Consider the following 18,026-nt stretch of genomic DNA (forward strand, 5'->3'; position numbering starts at 1 on the left):
TCTGTTAAAAAAAAAAGGTAAAAAAAATGAAATAATAAAAAAGAAAAATTCTTACAGCGCCGACAATTTGGGAGGGGGGGGGGAAAGACGTTTGCGCTGCAAGAGAATTCCTGAGTGCATTTTGGCACTGCCACAAAATCCCGGGATCCTTTAGATGGAAGTTCTTGTGAATTACGTTAAAAAAAAAAAGGCAAAAAAAAAAAAAAAAAAAAGATAAAAAAAATCATCTTTTTTTTCTAATATTTAAAGAGTGTTTTTGTAGGTTTAAAAAAAAAAAAAAAAAAAGGAAAAAAAAAAAAGAAAAATAATAATAATCCCGACTCGGAATTTGTATGGCTGAGCGGGACGCGGGGGTCGCGTCCCCGGTTTCCCGGTTTGCTTGGGGTTTTGGTTCTTTTTGTTTTGTTTTGTTTTGTTTATTTTTGAGTTTTTTGGGGTTTTTTTTTTTTTTTTTTTTTTTTTTTTTTTTTTTGTATAATAAAGTGAAAAATAATGTTTCTGTTCTCATGTCATTACTATAAAAAATAAAACTTTAGGAAAAAAAAAAAACAACCGGACAAGCCTGAGGAGTGTTTTTCCTCCTTCCTATGGGATCCCATTGGGGGGTCCATTGTGGGAGGGCACATTTTTGGGGGCTCTGTGGCACTGGGGGTTTGCAGGGTGGGATCTGGAGGCATCCGTGGATTTGGAATGTCACTGGGGCCTCTCAGTGGGGGCTGCAGGAATGAGGGTCGGGGTTCTGGGGGGTCCCGGGGGTTCGGGGTCCCTCCCGAGGGTCCGGGGGTTTTGGGGTCCCTGCCGAGGGGGGAGCTCCGGGCCCCGCCCCTTCAGACCCCGCCCACCACAGCCCCGCCCATTCTGACTCCGCCCCCACCGCCCCGCCCCTCCCCCGTGACTCTGACGAGGCCCCGCGCGGCGGCGGCGGCTCCGGCCCCTCCCATTGGCCGCGGCCCCTGACGGCGCCTCCCCATTGGCCGGTGGCGGCGGGGCGGGGCCGGGCCGTGCGCGCGCCGGGCGCGCCGCCCCGCCCCTCCCTCACCCCCTCACCCCCTGGGCCGCCGCCGCCGCCGCCGGGCGGAGGCACCGCCAGGCCCGGCCCGGCCGCTCCGTCCGCTCGGCACGGCCCCGCACCGGCCCCGCACCGGCCCCGACCATGGCGAGTCGCCGCCGGGCCCCGCGCCGGAGCGGCGGGGGGGCGCTGAGCCGGCCCCGCGCCCCGGCCCCGGCGGACCCTCCGCGCCGGTGAGTGACCGCCCGACCCGCCCCTCCCGGCCCGGAGCTCCCGCCCTCCGGGCCCTGCCTGCCCGCCCGTGGGGCCCCGCCGCACCGGAGAGCGGCCTGCTGGCCCCGCCCCGGGGCGCCCCGGGACCCCGCGATCCGCCCGGGACCGCCCCGCCGGTGCCCTCCCACCCCCGTCCGAGAGGCCCCGGGACCTCCCCGGGATCCTGAGCCTGCCCTTCCTCTTCCCCCTCCCTCGCTCTCTACCTGAGGGCCCCCAGGGCCCCCTCGGGCCCCCCCAGGTCTGCTGGGGACCCCTGAGATCACCTTCTCCTCCCTTTCCTGCTCCCCCGATTCCTGAGAGTCCCCACAACCCTCACGGGGCCCCCCCAGCCCTATGTGAGACCCCCCGGTCCTCAGATCTCCCTTGCCCCCCCATTTTCCTGTTTTCCCATCCACTCCCGAGAGCTCCGGGGCCCTCCCTTGTCTCCCCCAGACCGGTGAGAGACCCCCGAGCCGCCCCTAACCCCCCTTTCCTGTCTGTGCCCCCCACCCTCCTCCCTGAGAGCTCTCAGCACCACCCCTGGACCCCCAGGCCCCGAGACCCCTCATTCCCTTGATCCTGGGACCCTCCCTGGCCCCCCCAGCCCTATGGGAGACCCCCTGAGCCCCCCGTTCTCCGTCTCCCTTTTCTGCCTCAGCTTGGGGGGTGCACTGGGGGCTGAGCCAATTCCAGCCCCGTTTCCTCTTTCTCTTGTGGAAGGAAGAAATCCGTGGATCAGCGGGATTGGGGTGTGTAGGGGGGGCGTGGAGACCCCTCTTGTGTCCCCCCATCCCGGTGGCTGGGCAGAGCCCCCCCATCTCCCCCAGTGACAATCAGGGGTTCCACTGGCCAGCACCGATGGGTGTCTGACAATGACTTTGGGGTTTTTAGAGTCCCATTGCTGGGGGGAGGCCAGGCCCCATTTTGGGGGGGCACACGGTGCTCCCCTCCCTGCCCTGCTCTCCCTCCGTTTGCTGCAAGGGAGGGTGATGCAGCAAAACCCACTGGGAGGGGACAGTCTGGGGACACCCCGAGTCCCCTGTGCTCACCTCCAGTCCTGAGACAGTGGGGGGGTGAGGTGGGGCTCCTGGGGGGGTTGACACCTCTCTGAAGGCCAGGCGTGTCCAGGCTGGCCAGTGGGGGACTGGGGACATCCCACCCTTGTCAGCCAGTGTCCCCCACTAACCTGGGGGGGATCCGTGCCAGGCTGGGGAGGGTCCTGCCCAGCTGGGAGACCCCCGAGCCCCCCCACTTCACTCCTGGAGGGTTTAACCCCGGGACGCTTTCTCTTGGGGATCCCCCCAGAGTGCATCCTGGGGACATCCCAGGGTGTGCAGTGGGGTTTTGGCCGGCAAGGGGGTGGGGAGGGGTCTGCAGGTGAGGGTTGAGGTGGCAGTGAGACCCCCCCCGTGCCCCCAGCCCCCCGTGTCCCGTGCTATGAGCGGCTTCGGCGTGACTTCTCCGCAAGCAGCTGCAAATGAAAATGGAGGATATGTCTTTGTCTGGCCTGGATAACAGCAAACTGGAGGTGAGCTGCTCCATCTGGGGGTCTGTCTGTCCCCTGGGGTGTCCGTGTGTCCCCCCCCCATCCCTAACAGCCCCCCCTGGGCCCCCAGGCCATCGCACACGAGATCTACACGGAGCTGGTGGAGGATGCCTGCCTGGGGCTGTGCTTCGAGGTGCACCGGGCTGTCAAGTGCGGCTACTTCTTCCTGGATGACACGGACCCCGACAGCATGAAGGACTTTGGTGAGCCCCCCGAGTTCCCCAGGGCTCAGGGTGACGCTGGTGACAGTGACACAGCCAGGCCCTGCTCTCTGAGGGGATTGGTGGTCCCCACACACAGGGATTTGGGTTTGAGGGCTGCTGAGGGAGATTAAACACCCAAATGTCCCCCCAGCAGTGACCACAGGGGTAAATGTGGTGCCTGGGGCCCTGTGGGGTGCAGCTGGGGTGTGGGTGGGGGTGGCAGAGACCCCCTGGTTTCAGCTCCCCCGAGCCCCGCTGAGGCTGTGGGGAGGGTCTGGCATCCCCGGGGACCCCCCAGAGCAGATGTGGGGTCTCAGGGCAGGGGCTGAGCGTGTCCCCCCGCAGAGATCGTGGACCAGCCGGGCGTGGACATCTTCGGGCAGGTGTACAACCAGTGGAAGAACAAGGAGTGCGTGTGCCCCAACTGCAGCCGCAGCATCGCCGCCTCGCGCTTCGCCCCACACCTGGAGAAGTGCCTGGGCATGGGCCGCAACAGCAGCCGCATCGCCAACCGCAGGTGGGGCTGCAGCTCCCGGGGAAACCGAGGCACCGGGGCCTGGCTGCCTGTCTCACCCTGGGGGTGCTGTGGGTTCGGGCTCTGGGGAGCCTGGGATGGGAATTCAGCCAAGTCTGGGTCTCCCCAGTCCTTGCTTTCCATCCTGGGGTGTCCAGCTTGGTTCCCCCTGGAGCTCCTCTTGTTCTTCCCTGCCCCTGGAGCTCCTCTTGTTCTTCCCTGCCCCTGGAGCTCCTCTTGTTCCTCCCTGCCAGTTTATCCCTCCTGGCAAAATGAGCTGGGAACCCCGGGTCCTGTGTGTCCCCCCCGGGTCCTGTGTGTCCCCCCTGAGTCCTGTGTGTCCCCCCGGGTGCTCTGTCCCTCCTGGGTCCTGTGTTCCCCTGAGTCCTTTGTCCCCCCTACCTCGGTGGCTGCTGGGGACTCCTGTCTGGATCCCTGGGTGCAGGGGAGGGTGGGAGGGGACCAGGGGACACGGGATGGATGCTGGGGTTCTGTGGAGGATGTTGGGGGAGACCCCAGCCATGATCTCCTTCCCCTTCCCCGCTCAGGATCGCGAGCAGCAACAACCTGAACAAGTCAGAGAGTGACCAGGAGGACAACGATGACATCAATGACAATGACTGGTCCTATGGCTCTGAGAAGAAAGGTGGGGAGGGGTCCCTGGTGTCCTGAGGGGTGGGGGACATGTCCTGCCTGCCCCAAGGCCCCTGAACCTCGGTCCTGGGTGGGTGTGCAGGGGGAGAGCAACCACATGTGGTGGTCCCAGCCCTGGGGGGGCAGCAGTGGCTCTGGGCTTGGGGCTGCATGCCCTGGAAAAGGTCAAATCTTTCCTTTCTGTCTCTCCCCACAGCAAAGAAGAGGAAGTCGGATAAGGTGAGGGGTGCAGGGAAGGGTGGGGGGCGCGGGGAGGACACAGGACACTCCAACACCCCCCTCTCGTTGCAGAACCCCAACTCGCCCCGCAGGTCCAAGTCCCTGAAACACAAAAATGGTGAGGGGGTGGGGCTAAAAATGGGGGCGGGGCTCACACCTTTGGGGTGGGGCTAAAAATGGGGGCGGGGCTCACACCTTTGGGGTGGGGCTAAAATGGGGAGGGGCCTCACACCTTTGGGCGGGGCTAACCAATGGAGGAGGGGGCTCACACTTTTGGGCGGGGCTAACCAATGGAGGAGGGGGCTCACACCTTTGGGCAGGGCTAACCGATGGAGGAGGGGGCTCACACCTTTGGGCGGGGCTAACCGATGGAGGAGGGGGCTCACACCTTTGGGGCGGGGCTAACCGATGGAGGAGGGGGCTCACACTTTTGGGCGGGGCTAACCAATGGAGGAGGGGGCTCACACCTTTGGGGCGGGGCTTGCAGGGGCTGGGCATGTCTGGGGTGGGGTATTTGGGGTGGGTGGAGCAGCTGCAATGGGTGGGGCTTGTGGGGAGGCGGGGCTCTCCCTGGCTGTCGCAGGGGGCTCTGGGGGTCCCAGGCTGGGGGCAGGACCCCCCCCTCACCTTTCCTCCCTCCCAGGCGAGATTGGCGGGAACCCCGATCCCTTCAAGGTGAGCCTGGGATGGGGGGAGATGGCTGCCAGTCCCTGCTCTGCCTCCCCAGGGGCTGTGGTGCCCCCCAGGAGGGTCCCCCCAGGCCTGAGCCTGCTCTCTGCCCCCCCAGTACAGCAACTCAGCTGGCATCAACTACGAGACGCTGGGCCCCGAGGAGCTGCGGACGCTGCTCACCACGGTGAGGGGATGGGGGGCTCCCAGCTGGACAGGGGGGCACCACAGGGGATGGGACCCCGGGCATCTCTCCCAGCTGGGCTCCATCCCACTGGGGCTGGTTTCCAGGCTGGGAATGGGGACGTGCAGCAGGTCCTGATTGTGGCCTGGTGGCTGCTTTGTCTGGGACTCAGCACTGGGAGCCTGTGGTGGTGCAGCACAGCCCAGGGGTCACTCACCTGTCCCCTCCCAAACTCACCTGTCCCTTCCCTCCCCAGCAATGCGGGGTCATCTCCGAACACACCAAGAAGATGTGCACCAGGTAAGGGCAGCCTGGCCTGGCCCTGCTCACTCTGGGGGGCTTCCCTAGGGTCCCCAACGTGCTCAGATCCCATGGGAGGGGGGAAGGCCCAGCTCAGCGCCGTGTCTCACCCCCAGGTCCCTGCGGTGTCCCCAGCACACGGATGAGCAGCGCAGGGCAGTCCGGGTTTACCTCCTCGGGCCCTCCGCGTAAGTGGCCGCACATCGGGGTCCCCAAGCTCCTGGGGTCACTGTGGAAAGGGACTGGGGGGGCTGCACGGGGTGCTCAGGTGGGGCTGGGAACAGGGACAGCCCTGAGGAGGCCTGCAGGGGATGGGAAGCCAGGGCTGGGCTTGGGATTTACAGCCCAGCAGGGTGGTGAGGGCTGGGCTGAGGCCCTGGGTGTCCCCCTGGCGTTTGGGGGGGCTCTGTCCCCTCCTGCCCTGTGTAACACCTGTGCCCAGGTCCCTGCCCGAGGCCGAGGGCGGCGTGGAGAACGACAGCTTCGAGGTGGCCGAGAGCCAGGCCCTGATGAGCCGCCTGCAGTGGGACGGCTCCTCCGACATCTCCCCCTCCGACTCAGCCTCCTCCAAAGCCAGTGAGTGTTCAGGGGCTGGGGGGCAAATCCTGGGGCACAGGTCCCTCTGAGGGGGCAAAACTGGCTGTTCTGGCATGTCCCCAGTACAAGAGGGGTTGAACAGACCATGGCTCCAAAGCCTGGAGCAACTTGTCCCCCACTTGGGAAGGGCAGGAACATTTTGGGGTACATTTTCTTGGGTGTTGACAAGAGTTGGGCACCATCCACTCTGTTTTGGGGCTCATCTCCTCCCTGACACCCCCATTTCTTCCCTTCCTCCCCTCCCTAGGTACAAACAACTCCGAGTCCCGCAAGACCAAGAAGAAGAAGCCTCACCTGGGGCTGGTGAGCGGCGCCCCAGGGCTCGGCTCCAGCAAGAAGAAGAAGCCCAAGCCCCCCGCCCCCCACACCCCCAGCATCTACGACGACATCAACAACTGAGCCCCGCCGAGCTGGGGAGGGGCAGGACGGACAGAGGGACGGACAGGGGCCAGGACAGCCCCCAGACACAACGTGGGTACCGGGGCACAGAGGACTCAGCTGGAGTGGGGCTGGATTTGGGGAGCCCCCGTTAGTGCCCCCCTTCCTCCCCCCTGCCCCGGTGCCTCTATTTATTCTGTGACAGTTTTTGTACCTGGGGCTCCTGTCGGGGGTCACCCTCAGACATGGGGGTACAGCCCCCCCTTCCCTCCCTCCCAGCACCCCCAAAGCCAGCTGTGCCCCCCCCACACCCACTCCTCACTCACCCCAGTGGGGTGGGGGGCACCTGGACACCCTGGGCAGGTCCAGGCCTGGGTCAGGGGGTTGTGAATCCCCCCCGCCCTGGGCTGGCACTCGCCGGTCGGGCTGGCTCAGGAGAGGGGGTCACACTGGAGGGGGCATTTCCCACCCAGAGGACAAGGGAGGACCCTCTCACCCCCAGATCTGTTCAGCTGTGCCTGCATTCGGCTGTTGGGGGTCTCGAGGGCCTGGCAGTGCCCACACAGGGGGTCACAGGGGGCTGCATGCTGCATCCTTCATGTTTGGGGCTGTTCGGGAGTGGGTCTGGGGGTGGGGGGAGCTGCTGCGACCATCCCTGTGCCAAACTGTTTGGGGAGGGGGGACCCCAGCCTGGCAGGGACGTCCGGGGTGGAGCTGGGAATGGAGCAGAACTGGGGGGGAAGCCCAGCCCAGCTTCAGTGCAGAGCCCCCCACTCCTGGTGTCCCCAGGGCAGCTCTGCTTGACCTCCACGCGTGCCTGGGGACCTGCTGCTGCAGTCGGGGGGTCAGTGGGGACCCCCACAGATCTGGCAGGTGTTTGCACCCCCACAGGCTCTGCTTTTGTTTGGGGGGGCCGGGACCAGCGCCCCGCTGTGCGGGCCGGGGGGGGACAGGTCCCTCTGGCTGGATCCAGCTCACCCCTGCCCTGATATCCCCTCCCTGCAGCTTTTCTCCATCACAGGGGCTCTGCTGGGGACAGGGTTGGCTCCATCCCCTCTCCTGTCCCCCCCCATGGCTGTCTGACCCCCATCTGGCCGTATGTCCCCATGGTGGGGCTCTGTCTGTCCCCCCAGCCCGGTGCCCTGGCTCGTCCCCTCGCTGGGACTCACACATTATGGTGCTCTGACTCTGGATTCACTATTGTTTTCAAACTGCTGCTAAAGGCTGGGCTGGGGGGTCCTGCAGAGCCCTGGGCACCTCAGAACGCTGCAGCCCCCCCTGCATGGGGACCCCCGTGTGCCCCCTCCTGGTGCAGCTTTGGGGCTGGGCAGGTCTGGCCACCGGAGCATGCCAAGCTGGCCTTCGCGTGCCCCGGGGCCCGAGCACGGCGCTGTGGGCACCCAAAACCACGGGGGACCACCCCAAACTGCCTGAGGGGGGGCACGGCGAGCTGGGGCTGTGGGGGGGAGGCAGCCTGAGCCCCTTCCGCTGCAGGAGAGGCGCTGCAATTTGGGGTCCAAGGGGTGCAGTGGGGCTGGGGGGGCTCAGAGCATCCCCTGTGACCCCCCAAAGTCGGTGTCCTCACCCCCCGGTGTTTCTGCGTGTCCCCCCCGCAGGGGAACTGAGCCCTTGTGAGGTCTGTGTGTCCCGTGAGTGGGTTGTGGCTGCCCCTGTAAATAAAACTGCATCTTGACTTGGTATCCCTGGCATTAATTACAGCTCGTTAATTAAACACGGCCTTTACCCCCCCCCCCATCATCTCCCCCACTCCATTCACCACGGGTGGGGCCGGATTTGTTTTTGTATCTCCCAGCAGTGTGGGTGGGTGGGAGAGAGCAGCCCCAGGGCAGGAAGGCAACCACTGGGGTGACTTGACACCCTTTATTTGCATTAAAAGTCCTTGGGAAGAAGCCACGGCCCGTTCCGGTGCTGTCCCACTCCCCCGGAGCTGGGGCAGTGGGGTTTGAGGGGGGGCACAGCCCCTTTTTGGGGGGTAAAGTCCGGCAGCAAGGCTGGGATGTACACGCTGAGCTGCCGCCGTGCTGGCTCCGGTCACCGAGCGGGCACAGCGACACCGCGGTGCCTTCACCCCGCCTGTCCGTACACCCCGAAGGCCAGGAAGGTGACCAGCACGGTGACACCGATCAGCGACACGGTGGCCGGTGCCGTGAAGAGCTGCCGGTAGTTGATGCGGAAATACCAGCCCAGCGCCAGCACCACCATCACCGTGGGCACCATGAGCGTCCCCCCGCCCAGCGGCAGCGCCGGGGCCGCGGGGCCGGCGGGGCCGGGCTCGGGCAGGGCGGGGGGTACGCGCCGGGCCCCCGCGAGCGGTGGCAGTGGATGACACAGTTGTCGGTGATGCGCAGCGAGCGCAGCGTCCGCGCCTGGTCCTGCAGCAGCTGCCCGCGGTAGATGAGCTTCATCTGGCTCTCCTGGCCCGGGAAGTATTTGCTGCGGGACGAGGGAGGGTTGGAGGCGGCAGAGACGGGCTCAGGGACCCCCACCCGGGCTGGGAACCCCCGCAGTGTGTAACGGGGAGGGGACAGCAATGGCACTGCCACCGCGCCACCGCCGCCTCTTTCAAACTCGCTGTTTTCAAGCCCCCGGGGTATTTTCGGCACAGCGGGAGGGACCGAAGCCCTTTCCCCGGGCCGTGGGAGGGAGGGCGCTCTCTGCACCGCGGGGGCTGCGCACCCGGGCCTCACCTCTTGAGAATCCCCACGGTGTCCTCGGGCCGGGCCACCGCCACCTCCTCGGTGTCGTTGAGGAACTTGAGGCGGATCTTGATGAGGCCGGGACACACATCCCCTGCCGCCCCGGGGGCTCCGGGCTCGGCGTCCGGCAGCTGCTCCCCGCCGGCACCGGGGCCGCTCCCGCTGTCCGCCCGCGCCGCCGCCCCCGCTTCCTCCTCCGCTTTCTCCTCCGCGCTCTCGGGGATCCCGGGGGGCTCCGGGGCCTCGGCCGCCCCCGCCGTTCCCGCGTAGGGCGGGAGGGGCCCGAGGCGGATGACGGCCGCGTCCCCGGTGCCCAGGAGCTGCCCGCTGCCCTCGGCCACGTACGTGGACAGCCAGGCCAGCACCAGCGCCAGCGCCAGCACGGCCACCCCGGCCACCAGCGTCACCTCGTCCCCAACGCCCGGGATGAGCGGGGCGGCCGGGGGCTCCATCTCCGCGACCCCCGCCTGCACCGAGCGGTGCCCGGTGTGAGCGAGCGGGGCGGCCCCGGTGCCGCCTTCGGGCTCAGAACAGACCCCGGGGCTGCTCCCGGTGCCCGGAGACCGCAGGGACGGGAGCTCCTCGCTGCGGGTTTTTCCTCCTCGCTCCCGAGACGCCGAAGCGGCAGCGCTGCGCTCACCTCACCGGGCCCGGCGGAGGGTCCCGGGGGGTCCCGGAGGGTCCCGCAGCACCTCGGTGCCCAGCGAGGCACGGTCAGGCCATCCCCGACCTGCACGGAGCAGAGCGATGCGGTCAGCGGGGCCCGGGCACGGCGGGGCGGGAGGAACCGGGGATGTCCCTGCCCGTCCCCGGGGGTCCCGGTGTGTCCCTACCGGTGCCCGTGTATGCCGGGGGTGCCGGTGGGTCCCTGCCATGCCCGGCCATCCGGGGGGTGCCGGTGTGTCCCTGTCGGTCCCGGGGTGTCCCCGCCATCCCCGAGGGTGCCGGTGCCCCCCCCCCCCCCACTCACCGCCTCCCGCCGCCGCCGCCCGCGCCGGAAGCGCCACGTCACAGCGCGCCGCCGCCAGGGGGCGGGACGGGGCGGCGGGCGCGCGGGGGTGACGTCACGGCCGCGCCCAGTGGGCGCGGCCAATAGAGGCGGAGCGAACTGGACGCGCCCCAAAGTGGGCGTGGCTGTGTGTGGGCGGGATTGTGGTTGGAGGCGGGGTCAGTTGGGGGCGGAGTCACAGCCGCGGCGGGGCGGGGCCTCGGGAGCACCGTGGGAACCCCCGGGCTGAACACCCCGCACCCTCACGGAGCCTGACCGGGACCGGACCCCGCCGGCCGCGCTGTCACCCCCTCCACGGTTCCCACATTGTCCAGGGCCCGTCTGTCCCTTCCTTGCCACCTGTGACCCACTGGCTCTGTCCCCCATCATCCACTGTCCCCACAGTCCCCTGTCCCCCACAGTCCCCTGTCCCCACAGTCCCCTGTCCCCCCTCATCTCCTGTCCCCACAGCAGCTGCCATTTCCCACCCTGGTCCCACAGGGACAAAGACGCCTCAAAGGCCACCTCTGCCACGTCCTTTATTGACACCAGGGCACGGGCAGGGACACAGCAAAGGGACACTGGTGGGGGACGTGGAGGGGACACCAGTGGGGACACACGGAGCGCCCTCAGGAGATGAGACCCTCGATGGGCAGCTGGAGGTAGCGGCGCAGTGGGGGTGGCAGTGCCAGCCTGGGGACAGCGGCGCGGCAGCGGGCGCCCAGGTGACGCCGGATGGCCACACGTGCCAGGTGCTGCAGCCGCCGCGGCCGTCCCGCCATGCGCACTGCCGAGGCATAGAACTCCTGGTGCTCCTGCGGGGGGGACGGGGGCTCAGTGGGCTGGGTGGGGACACGGGGACACTGCAGGACCCCCCAGGACACCCCGTTACCTCCCAGAGCTCGGGGGGCACGGCTTCCACCCAGCCGTCGGCGGGGGGCACGCGGTCGTAGGCGTTGAGCATCACCTCCAGCGCCGGCGGGTGCTGGCAGCACAGCCTGAGCATCTGCCAGCAGAGCTGTGTCACCAGGGTGTGACCTCACCACTGCCACCTCCCCGTGCCCCCCGTCACCCCCTGGCCCACCTTGGGGTGCGCGGGGAGGGCTCCGTGGTCCAGCAGCAGGGTGAGGGTCTCCTCGGGGCGCTGCTGGCGGTACTCACGCACGGCGCGCAGGGCGCAGTCCATGGGGGTGTCCCCGGCGCCGTTGGGGATGGCGGCGTCGGCGCCGTGGCGCAGCAGCAGCCGGGCCATGGCGGGGTGCCCGTTGGCACAGGCGTTGTGCAGCGGCGTGTGGCCCTTGCGCCCGCGGCCCGGGCTGCGCCGCCGCCAGCAGCCGCCGCCACGCGCAGGAAGCGCTCGGCGTCCTCGGGGCCCGCCGCCGCCGCGTTCAGGGGGGTCTCGCCCTGGTGGGTGCGCAGGGAGGGGTCGGCGCCGTGGTGCAGGTAGAGCTCCACGTGGGCCAGCAGCCCCTGGCGCGCCGCCACGTGCAGGGCTGTCACCTGCCGGTCACGGGTGCCCAGGTTCACCTGCGCGCCGTGTGCCAGCAGCAGCTCCGCGCACCTGGAGAAAGGGTGGAAAGGGCGAGGGGACGCTTTGGCACCCATGGGACACGACCAGGACATGCCATGGTTGCCATGGGACATCCCTAGGGACAGCCTCGGGACATACTGGAGAGACCTGGCTCCCAAGGGACACCCCCAGGGACACCCCGGGACACCCTGGAGACACCTGTCACCCATGGGACACCCCCAGGGACCCTCCCAGGACACCCCACAGGCCTCTGGCTCCCAGATTAGGTGGGTGGGGGAGGAGCACATGAGCCCCACCCTGGCCGGACCCTTCCCGCAGGTGAGGCCGTACCTGAGGCTCTGAGGCGCGGTGCAGAGGTGCAGCGGGGCCGAGCCGTCGGCGCTCAGCACGTTGGGGTCGGCGCCGAAGGCCAGGAGCAGGCGGGCGCAGTTGGGGTGGGGGGCGGCCGCGCTGTCGTGCAGGGGGGCTCTGCCTCCCACCACGGCGTCCACGGCCGCGCCCCGCAGCAGCAGGTGCCGGGCACAGTCCTCGTAGCCGCGGGCGGCGGCGATGCGCAGGGCGGAGGTGTGCTGCCGGCGGGGGCTCAGCACCCACAGCCCTGCGGGGGTCAGCGGGGGCTGCCGGAGAGCAGCTGGACCCCCTGACCCGCACCCACCCACCCAGAGCCCTGCCGGAGGCGAGGGAATAGGGGGACACCATGGGAATGCCCCGCGCACCCACCCTGCCCCAGACTCCCTGCTGCCCCCTGCCCACCTGGAGCCACGCCCCTTTCCTGGACCCCCACCAGTTTTTCACGGGGAGAAGGGAGAAGAAAGGAAGGCGCCCCCCAGTCCCACTTTCAGCCCGTACCCTGCTCCGGTGACCACACCAGCTCCTCGCTGACCGTCTCCAGCACCACATTGGCAGTGGCCTCGTCCCTGAAGATGCTCTGGACGCGGCGCAGGTCCCCGGCGTAGAGCGCGTTGTGCACGGCGGGGTCGCGGCAGAACTGGCGCCGCCGGGGGGGGCTCGGGGGGGTCCCGGGCAGGAGGCGGCGCTCGGTCCAGCCCCGGGCCAGCGCCCGGCGCCGATCGTCCCGCTCCAGCAGCTCCCGCTGCAGCCGCAGCGAGCGCAGCGCCGAGGGGCTGAAGGCGAACGACTCGTGGGCCATGGGAGCCCCGGAGGGCAGGGGAGGCTCCGGGGACAGCAAGTGGTGCCCTGAGCCTGGGGGGGGGTTATAAATAGGGCTGAGCCCCACACACGGATGTGGAATCAAATCCCAGAGCCAGGGCCCTATAAATAACTCCTGGTGGTAAACAGAGTCACGGGGTGCGGGGCAGTTTAACCTGTTGGTGGGTGCGAGGTGAGGATGTCCCATGGGGAGGGATCTGAGGTGGGGATGTCCCATGGGGAGGGATCTGGGGACCACCCCCCAGTCCTGCGGGGCTGTGAGACCCTGGGGAATGGCTCCTCCCACCCAAGGAAGGGACAGAGGGGTGACACACGAGGACACAGGTGATGCAGAAACAAAACAGCCCTTTAATGCAGGTTTGGGAGTGAGAAGGGTCCGTGTGCCCCAGGATTGGGGACAGGGCTGAGGGCACTTCCCCCTGGGCCTCCCCAGCTCTCAGCTCCACCACAAACACCACGGACATGCAGAGGGAGAAGCAGGTGGGTGGGTGGCAGGTGTGTCACCTGCTCCTCGGCACCGTCACCCTCTGCTGGGCTCAGCCACAGTCAACCTGAGCTGGGGCTGAGAAGAAATCCTCGGGCAGCTCTCCCAGGAGCCCGTCCAGGTCATCTGCAGGGCACAGCAGGATGTGAGTTTTGTGTGATGGTGGAATTGTTCAGGTTGGGAACCTGCTCTCCACAGGACAGAGAGCTTTTCCTCCCCTCCCAGAGTGGGTCTGACTCACCCATGTCACATCCATCCGCTCCCACCGGCTCTTCCCAGCTGGGATCAGAGCTCGGTGGGCACAGGGAGAAGCCCCCAGGACGCTGCTCTGCACTGTGTCCACTTGTCCTCGACTGTCCCCAGTCCTCAGGAACAGGGACACCCCGGGTGGGCTGTGCAGGGGGATCTGGGGTCGGCTCAGCCTGGGCAGGGACCTGCAAAACCCAGTGGGGGTGAATTATTGGGGGATTTATCCAGCCCTCACCCTTCCTCTTGGGGGTCCCAGCAGTGCCCCCTCCTCACCTGCTGGGGAGCAGCCCTCGGGCTCAGGTGGGAAGATCCTGAGGAGGTTGGTGGGGGTCACGTTGAGGTAGTGGTTGCGGTGGGAGGGGGAGAAGACCCCGACCTGCAGAGAGGGCAGAGCCAGCTCCTGGATAAACCCCCCAAGTTACAGGGCCCCATTTATGGAAATCTTAGGATGAAGAGTGAAATTTTAGCAAGAGTTGAGAAAAACCCGAGGTGCAAAGCTGTGGGAGATCCTTTTCTTGTATCTGTATTTGCAGTGCCAGGGTGCTATGGAATGGGAACAGGGACATACCACATGCACTGGTTCCTCTTATCCCCAATCCTAATATTTACATTCCCAGCTCCAGGGTTTAATGGGGTTGGGAATGCGATGTGCTGTATCACCACCCCGCACTCCCCTGGGATCAGACCCCACTGGGGTGGGATAAGGAGCCCCCCAGCTCTCCTCACCTGCCTCAGGAGCAGCACAGAGCCGGCGCGGAGCTCGCTCTGCCTCTGCTCCAGCAGCAGCCGGTGCACGGTGCCCTGCATCTCCCCTGGGAACGAGGATGGGATCCCTGAGCCCCGGGGGCAACGGGCTGGAGCTCCACGGGGCACAGGAACCACGGGGGCACAGGTACCACCGGGCACAGGTACCACTGGGCACAGGTACCACGGGGGCACAGGAACCATGGGGGCACAGGTACCACTGGGCACAGGTACCACGGGGGCACAGGAACCATGGGGGCACAGGTACTGCCAAAGCCCCATGGGGCACAGGAACCACGGGGGCACAGGTACCACCGGGCACAGGTACTGCCACAGCCCCACGGGGCACAGGTACCACAGGGCACAGGTACCACTGGGCACAGGTACTGCCAGAGCCCCACGGGGGCACAGGTACCACCGGGCACAGGAACCACGGGGGCACAGGTACCACCGGGCACAGGAGAACCACAGGGGCACAGGTACCACAGGGCACAGGTACTGCCAGAGCCCCACTGGGCACAGGTACCACGGGGGCACAGGTACCACGGGGCACAGGTACCACCGGGCACAGGTACTGGCACTGGGCACAGGTACCATGGGGGCACAGGTACGGCCAAGGTCCCACGGGGCACAGGTACCACGGGGCACAGGTACCACCGGGCACAGGTACCATGGGGGCACAGGTACTGCCAAAGCCCCACTGGGCACAGGAACCACCGGGGCACAGGTACCACGGGGCACAGGTACCACCGGGCACAGGTACCACGGGGCACAGGAACCACGGGGGCACAGGAACCATGGGGGCACAGGTACTGCCAAAGCCCCACTGGGCACAGGTACCACGGGGCACAGGTACCACGGGGGCACACTCACCTGTGGGGTCCCGGAACACGGCGCCAGCGCCGGCACTGCTCCTGGTCAGGGTTTTGATCATCACAGCCATGCTGGGGACTTTGTTTTTCGGGAGCTGCTTCAGGGCTGCCTGCACAACACAACAGGGATTTTGGGGTAACCTTGGGCAGGGCTGGGAGTTGAACCCCATGGGTCCTTTCCCGTGTGGGATATTCCAGGATTCTACAGCCCTCATCACCCACAGGGATGTGGATGTCTGTGCCCAGCTCAGCCCCCTCCCCAGAGATTCCCAGCCCTAAAAGCAGCTCTGAGGGGTGAGGGAAGAGCAGGAAGCCGAATCCTGGGCCGCCCTCACCTTGCGGAGCACCATGACCACGCTGTAGGTGTGGAGGAAGCAGCCGGGGTCCCTCTCATCCAGCCCCAGCTCCGTTTTCATGGCCAGCCAGGGCCCCTTCCCGAAATCCTCCTCGGTGGGCAGCGGGGAGCTGGGCAGCGCCTGGGGCCAGGGACATCATGGTCAGAGCCCCAGGGGCTCCGTCCCTGCCCAGCATCCCACTGGGGGATTCCCACCGGGATTTGCCCGAGCAGGGGTGGGGTGGGGGGGTTACCTGAGCCCGCGGCTTTGCCACAGCCCCGTGAGCTGGAGTCTGGGGAGCAGACACCAGGATCTCCTCCAGCAGCTTCCCAGAGTGCTTGTGGGACAGGGAGAGATGTCCAGGGATCTGCCTGGCTTCATCAGATGCTCCCATCCCATCCCAACACACAACCAACTCCCATTTCTGTCCAATCCCAACCCACTGTATTCCTGATCCCATCCCCATCCCATCCTTACCTGTTTCCCATGCTGTCCCTGTGCCCATCCCCATCCCATCCTTATCCAGTCCCCATCCCCATCCCCATCCCATCCTTACCCAGTCCCCATCCCCACCCCATTCCCATGCTGCCCCCATCCCATCCTTACCCAGTCCCTATACAGTCCCCATCCCCATCCCATCCTCACCCCATTCCCATGCTGCCCCCATCCCATCCTTACCCAGTCCCTATACAGTCCCCATCCCCATCCCATCCTCACCCCATTCCCATGCTGCCCCCATCCCATCCTTACCCAGTCCCTATACAGTCCCCATCCCCATCCCATCCTCACCCCACTCCCCCGCTGTCCCCATCCCCCCCCAACCGCCCCCCATCCCCGCCCGGTCTCCCCACCCTGTGCCCACCCACCTGCTGGGGCAGGATCCCGGCGGGCCCCGGGAAGCGCCGGCTCTCCCTGCGCCCGGGGGCTCGGGGGGGTCCCTGGGGCTTTGCTGGCCGCTGTCACCAGCTGCACCAGGTGGTTGGTGACCACGGGGGCGTTGGGGGGCCCGGGAGCGTTGGGTGCCACCGGGGGGTTCGGGAAGCTGGGGGGGCCCGAGGGGGGTCTGGGGGGCAGCCGGGGCTGGGGGCAGCTCTGTGCTGGGGGGGTCCAGGGCACCGAGGAGCTGCTCCTTGCTAGGGGTGCTCGGATGGGCCTCAGGCACGGAGTCCCCGGAGCAGGAATGGAGCCTCCGGAGCTTCCTGGCTCTCCCGTGGAATGGGGGGGTCTGGGGGCGCAGGCACCGGCCGCGCTGGGCCGCAGCACCAGTTTGGGACTGGGGAGGGGGCCCTGCCTGTCCTGCAGCCCCCCGGAGCCAGGGGCCAGCTCCTCTCCCACCCTGAGCTTTTTGGGGACTCCACATTCCACAGCGTTCTCCTTCCCTGGGCACTTCCATGGCGGCTTCTCGCGGCGCCCGGGGGGCACCGGGGCAGCGCCAGCCCCCACGGGCACCTCGGGACCCTCCAGCTCCCTGCAGGCAGCCAGGAAAAGGTCATTGTCCAGCTCATCCTGGGGGGCTGCCCCCCGCGATGGGGGTCCTTGGAACCCCACGGGATGCTCCCCCTGCCCGGCGAGGGGCCAGAGGGTGGGGGCTTTAATGGGATGGGGGTTACTGGGATGGGGTTCACTGGGATGGGGCTCACTGGGAGGAACTGGGACGAAGTTGGATGAGGAATGCCCGGGGGTCACAAACTGGTTCTCTGCATCTTCCACAGCGGAGAGGAAATCCTGTGAAAATAAACAGCGGGAATTCAAACGGCGCCGTGCGTTCCCCAGACTGCCCCCGCGGGCTCAGCCCGGGCACAGCGCACCTCGGGCGGGCCCAGGCCATTGGGGGTCCCTCACCTCGTCCTCCAGCTCCCCATCGGTCCCAAAAAGCTTCTGGAAGTGGCAGGACTGTGGGAAAAAGGGGAAGAACGGGGCTGGGAGGGACACACGGGCTGGGGGGCCCTCGGTGGTCCCGGAGGTTTCGCCGTGGGACGCTCGGGGGCCCCGGAAAGGCCTCACACGGCCCCGAGGGGATCCCCGGATCGGCCCCCATCACCGCGCGGGGCCCGCAGAGATCCCTTTGTGGGGGCACTCCGTGAGGACCCCAGATCACCCCCAGGGCACCCCAAAACCGGCTCCGTCCCCCCGGCCCCGTTACCATGGCAGCGCCGCGACCCCGGCCCGGCCCCGGAGGCGGAAGCGGCGGGGCCGGGACTCGAACCCGCGGCCCCCGGGGAAGGGGCGGAACTTCCCCTGCGGCACCGGGCGCCCCCTGGCGGCGGGCAGGAGGCGCGGCCGCGCCCCTTAAAGGGCCACGCACCCCCTTTCCCCGCGCGTGTCGCATGTGCACACGCGTGTGCCCGCGCGTCATCCGGCCGGGCCCCGCGGCGCCGCCGGTGACTCAGCGCGGCCCCGGCCCGGCGTGA

The 18,026-nt window shown here is 67.0% G+C and overlaps 4 protein-coding genes across 5 annotated transcripts; 1 reads left to right on the forward strand and 3 right to left on the reverse strand.

Moving 5' to 3' along the window:
- The first annotated feature begins 1,146 nt into the window (after positions 1-1,146).
- Positions 1,147-8,218, forward strand: ATXN7L3 (ataxin 7 like 3). 2 transcript variants are annotated; one of them, XM_030966263.1, is made up of 13 exons: positions 1,147-1,242; positions 2,681-2,789; positions 2,878-3,010; positions 3,356-3,527; positions 4,073-4,170; positions 4,375-4,397; positions 4,470-4,515; positions 5,041-5,072; positions 5,185-5,253; positions 5,507-5,550; positions 5,667-5,738; positions 5,993-6,126; positions 6,395-8,218. In XM_030966263.1, the coding sequence occupies exons 2-13, from the start codon at positions 2,739-2,741 to the stop codon at positions 6,544-6,546; spliced, it is 1,026 nt and encodes a 341-aa protein (XP_030822123.1). In that variant the 5' UTR covers positions 1,147-1,242; positions 2,681-2,738; the 3' UTR covers positions 6,547-8,218. The 2 variants fall into 2 exon arrangements, with proteins under 2 accessions (XP_030822123.1, XP_030822122.1); XM_030966262.1 differs by having other exon boundaries at positions 4,375-4,515.
- Positions 8,219-8,394: 176 nt separating this feature from the next.
- Positions 8,395-10,270, reverse strand: TMUB2 (transmembrane and ubiquitin like domain containing 2). The gene is given in 4 exon segments (XM_030966279.1): positions 8,395-8,819; positions 8,822-8,979; positions 9,234-9,972; positions 10,213-10,270. Coding segments are annotated over 3 exon segments (828 nt in total). The 5' UTR covers positions 9,695-9,972; positions 10,213-10,270; the 3' UTR covers positions 8,395-8,610.
- A 518-nt stretch (positions 10,271-10,788) lies between these two features.
- On the reverse strand, positions 10,789-12,911 carry ASB16 (ankyrin repeat and SOCS box containing 16). The gene is given in 6 exon segments (XM_030966215.1): positions 10,789-11,045; positions 11,123-11,236; positions 11,315-11,538; positions 11,541-11,791; positions 12,092-12,359; positions 12,611-12,911. Coding segments are annotated over 6 exon segments (1,344 nt in total). The 3' UTR covers positions 10,789-10,859.
- A 355-nt stretch (positions 12,912-13,266) lies between these two features.
- HROB (homologous recombination factor with OB-fold) lies at positions 13,267-17,807 on the reverse strand. Its single transcript, XM_030966194.1, is given in 11 exon segments — positions 13,267-13,541; positions 13,657-13,849; positions 13,938-14,040; positions 14,391-14,476; positions 15,282-15,390; positions 15,616-15,756; positions 15,869-15,952; positions 16,482-16,554; positions 16,556-17,340; positions 17,458-17,508; positions 17,759-17,807. Coding segments are annotated over 10 exon segments (1,452 nt in total). The 5' UTR covers positions 17,762-17,807; the 3' UTR covers positions 13,267-13,541; positions 13,657-13,832.
- Positions 17,808-18,026: the final 219 nt, after the last annotated feature.

The sequence above is a fragment of the Camarhynchus parvulus genome, chromosome 27 (assembly GCF_901933205.1).
Source record: "Camarhynchus parvulus chromosome 27, STF_HiC, whole genome shotgun sequence".
Classification (NCBI taxonomy): domain Eukaryota; kingdom Metazoa; phylum Chordata; class Aves; order Passeriformes; family Thraupidae; genus Camarhynchus; species Camarhynchus parvulus.

Excerpts from the sequence above, each read along its gene's own strand:
- ATXN7L3 (XM_030966262.1), top strand. The coding sequence starts at position 2,739 with ATGAAAATGGAGGATATGTCTTTGTCTGGCCTGGATAACAGCAAACTG. Across the intron at positions 2,790-2,877 it reads TGGATAACAGCAAACTGGAG|GCCATCGCACACGAGATCTA; the intron begins GTGAGCTGCTCC and ends CTGGGCCCCCAG. Across the intron at positions 6,127-6,394 it reads CTCAGCCTCCTCCAAAGCCA|GTACAAACAACTCCGAGTCC; the intron begins GTGAGTGTTCAG and ends TCCCCTCCCTAG.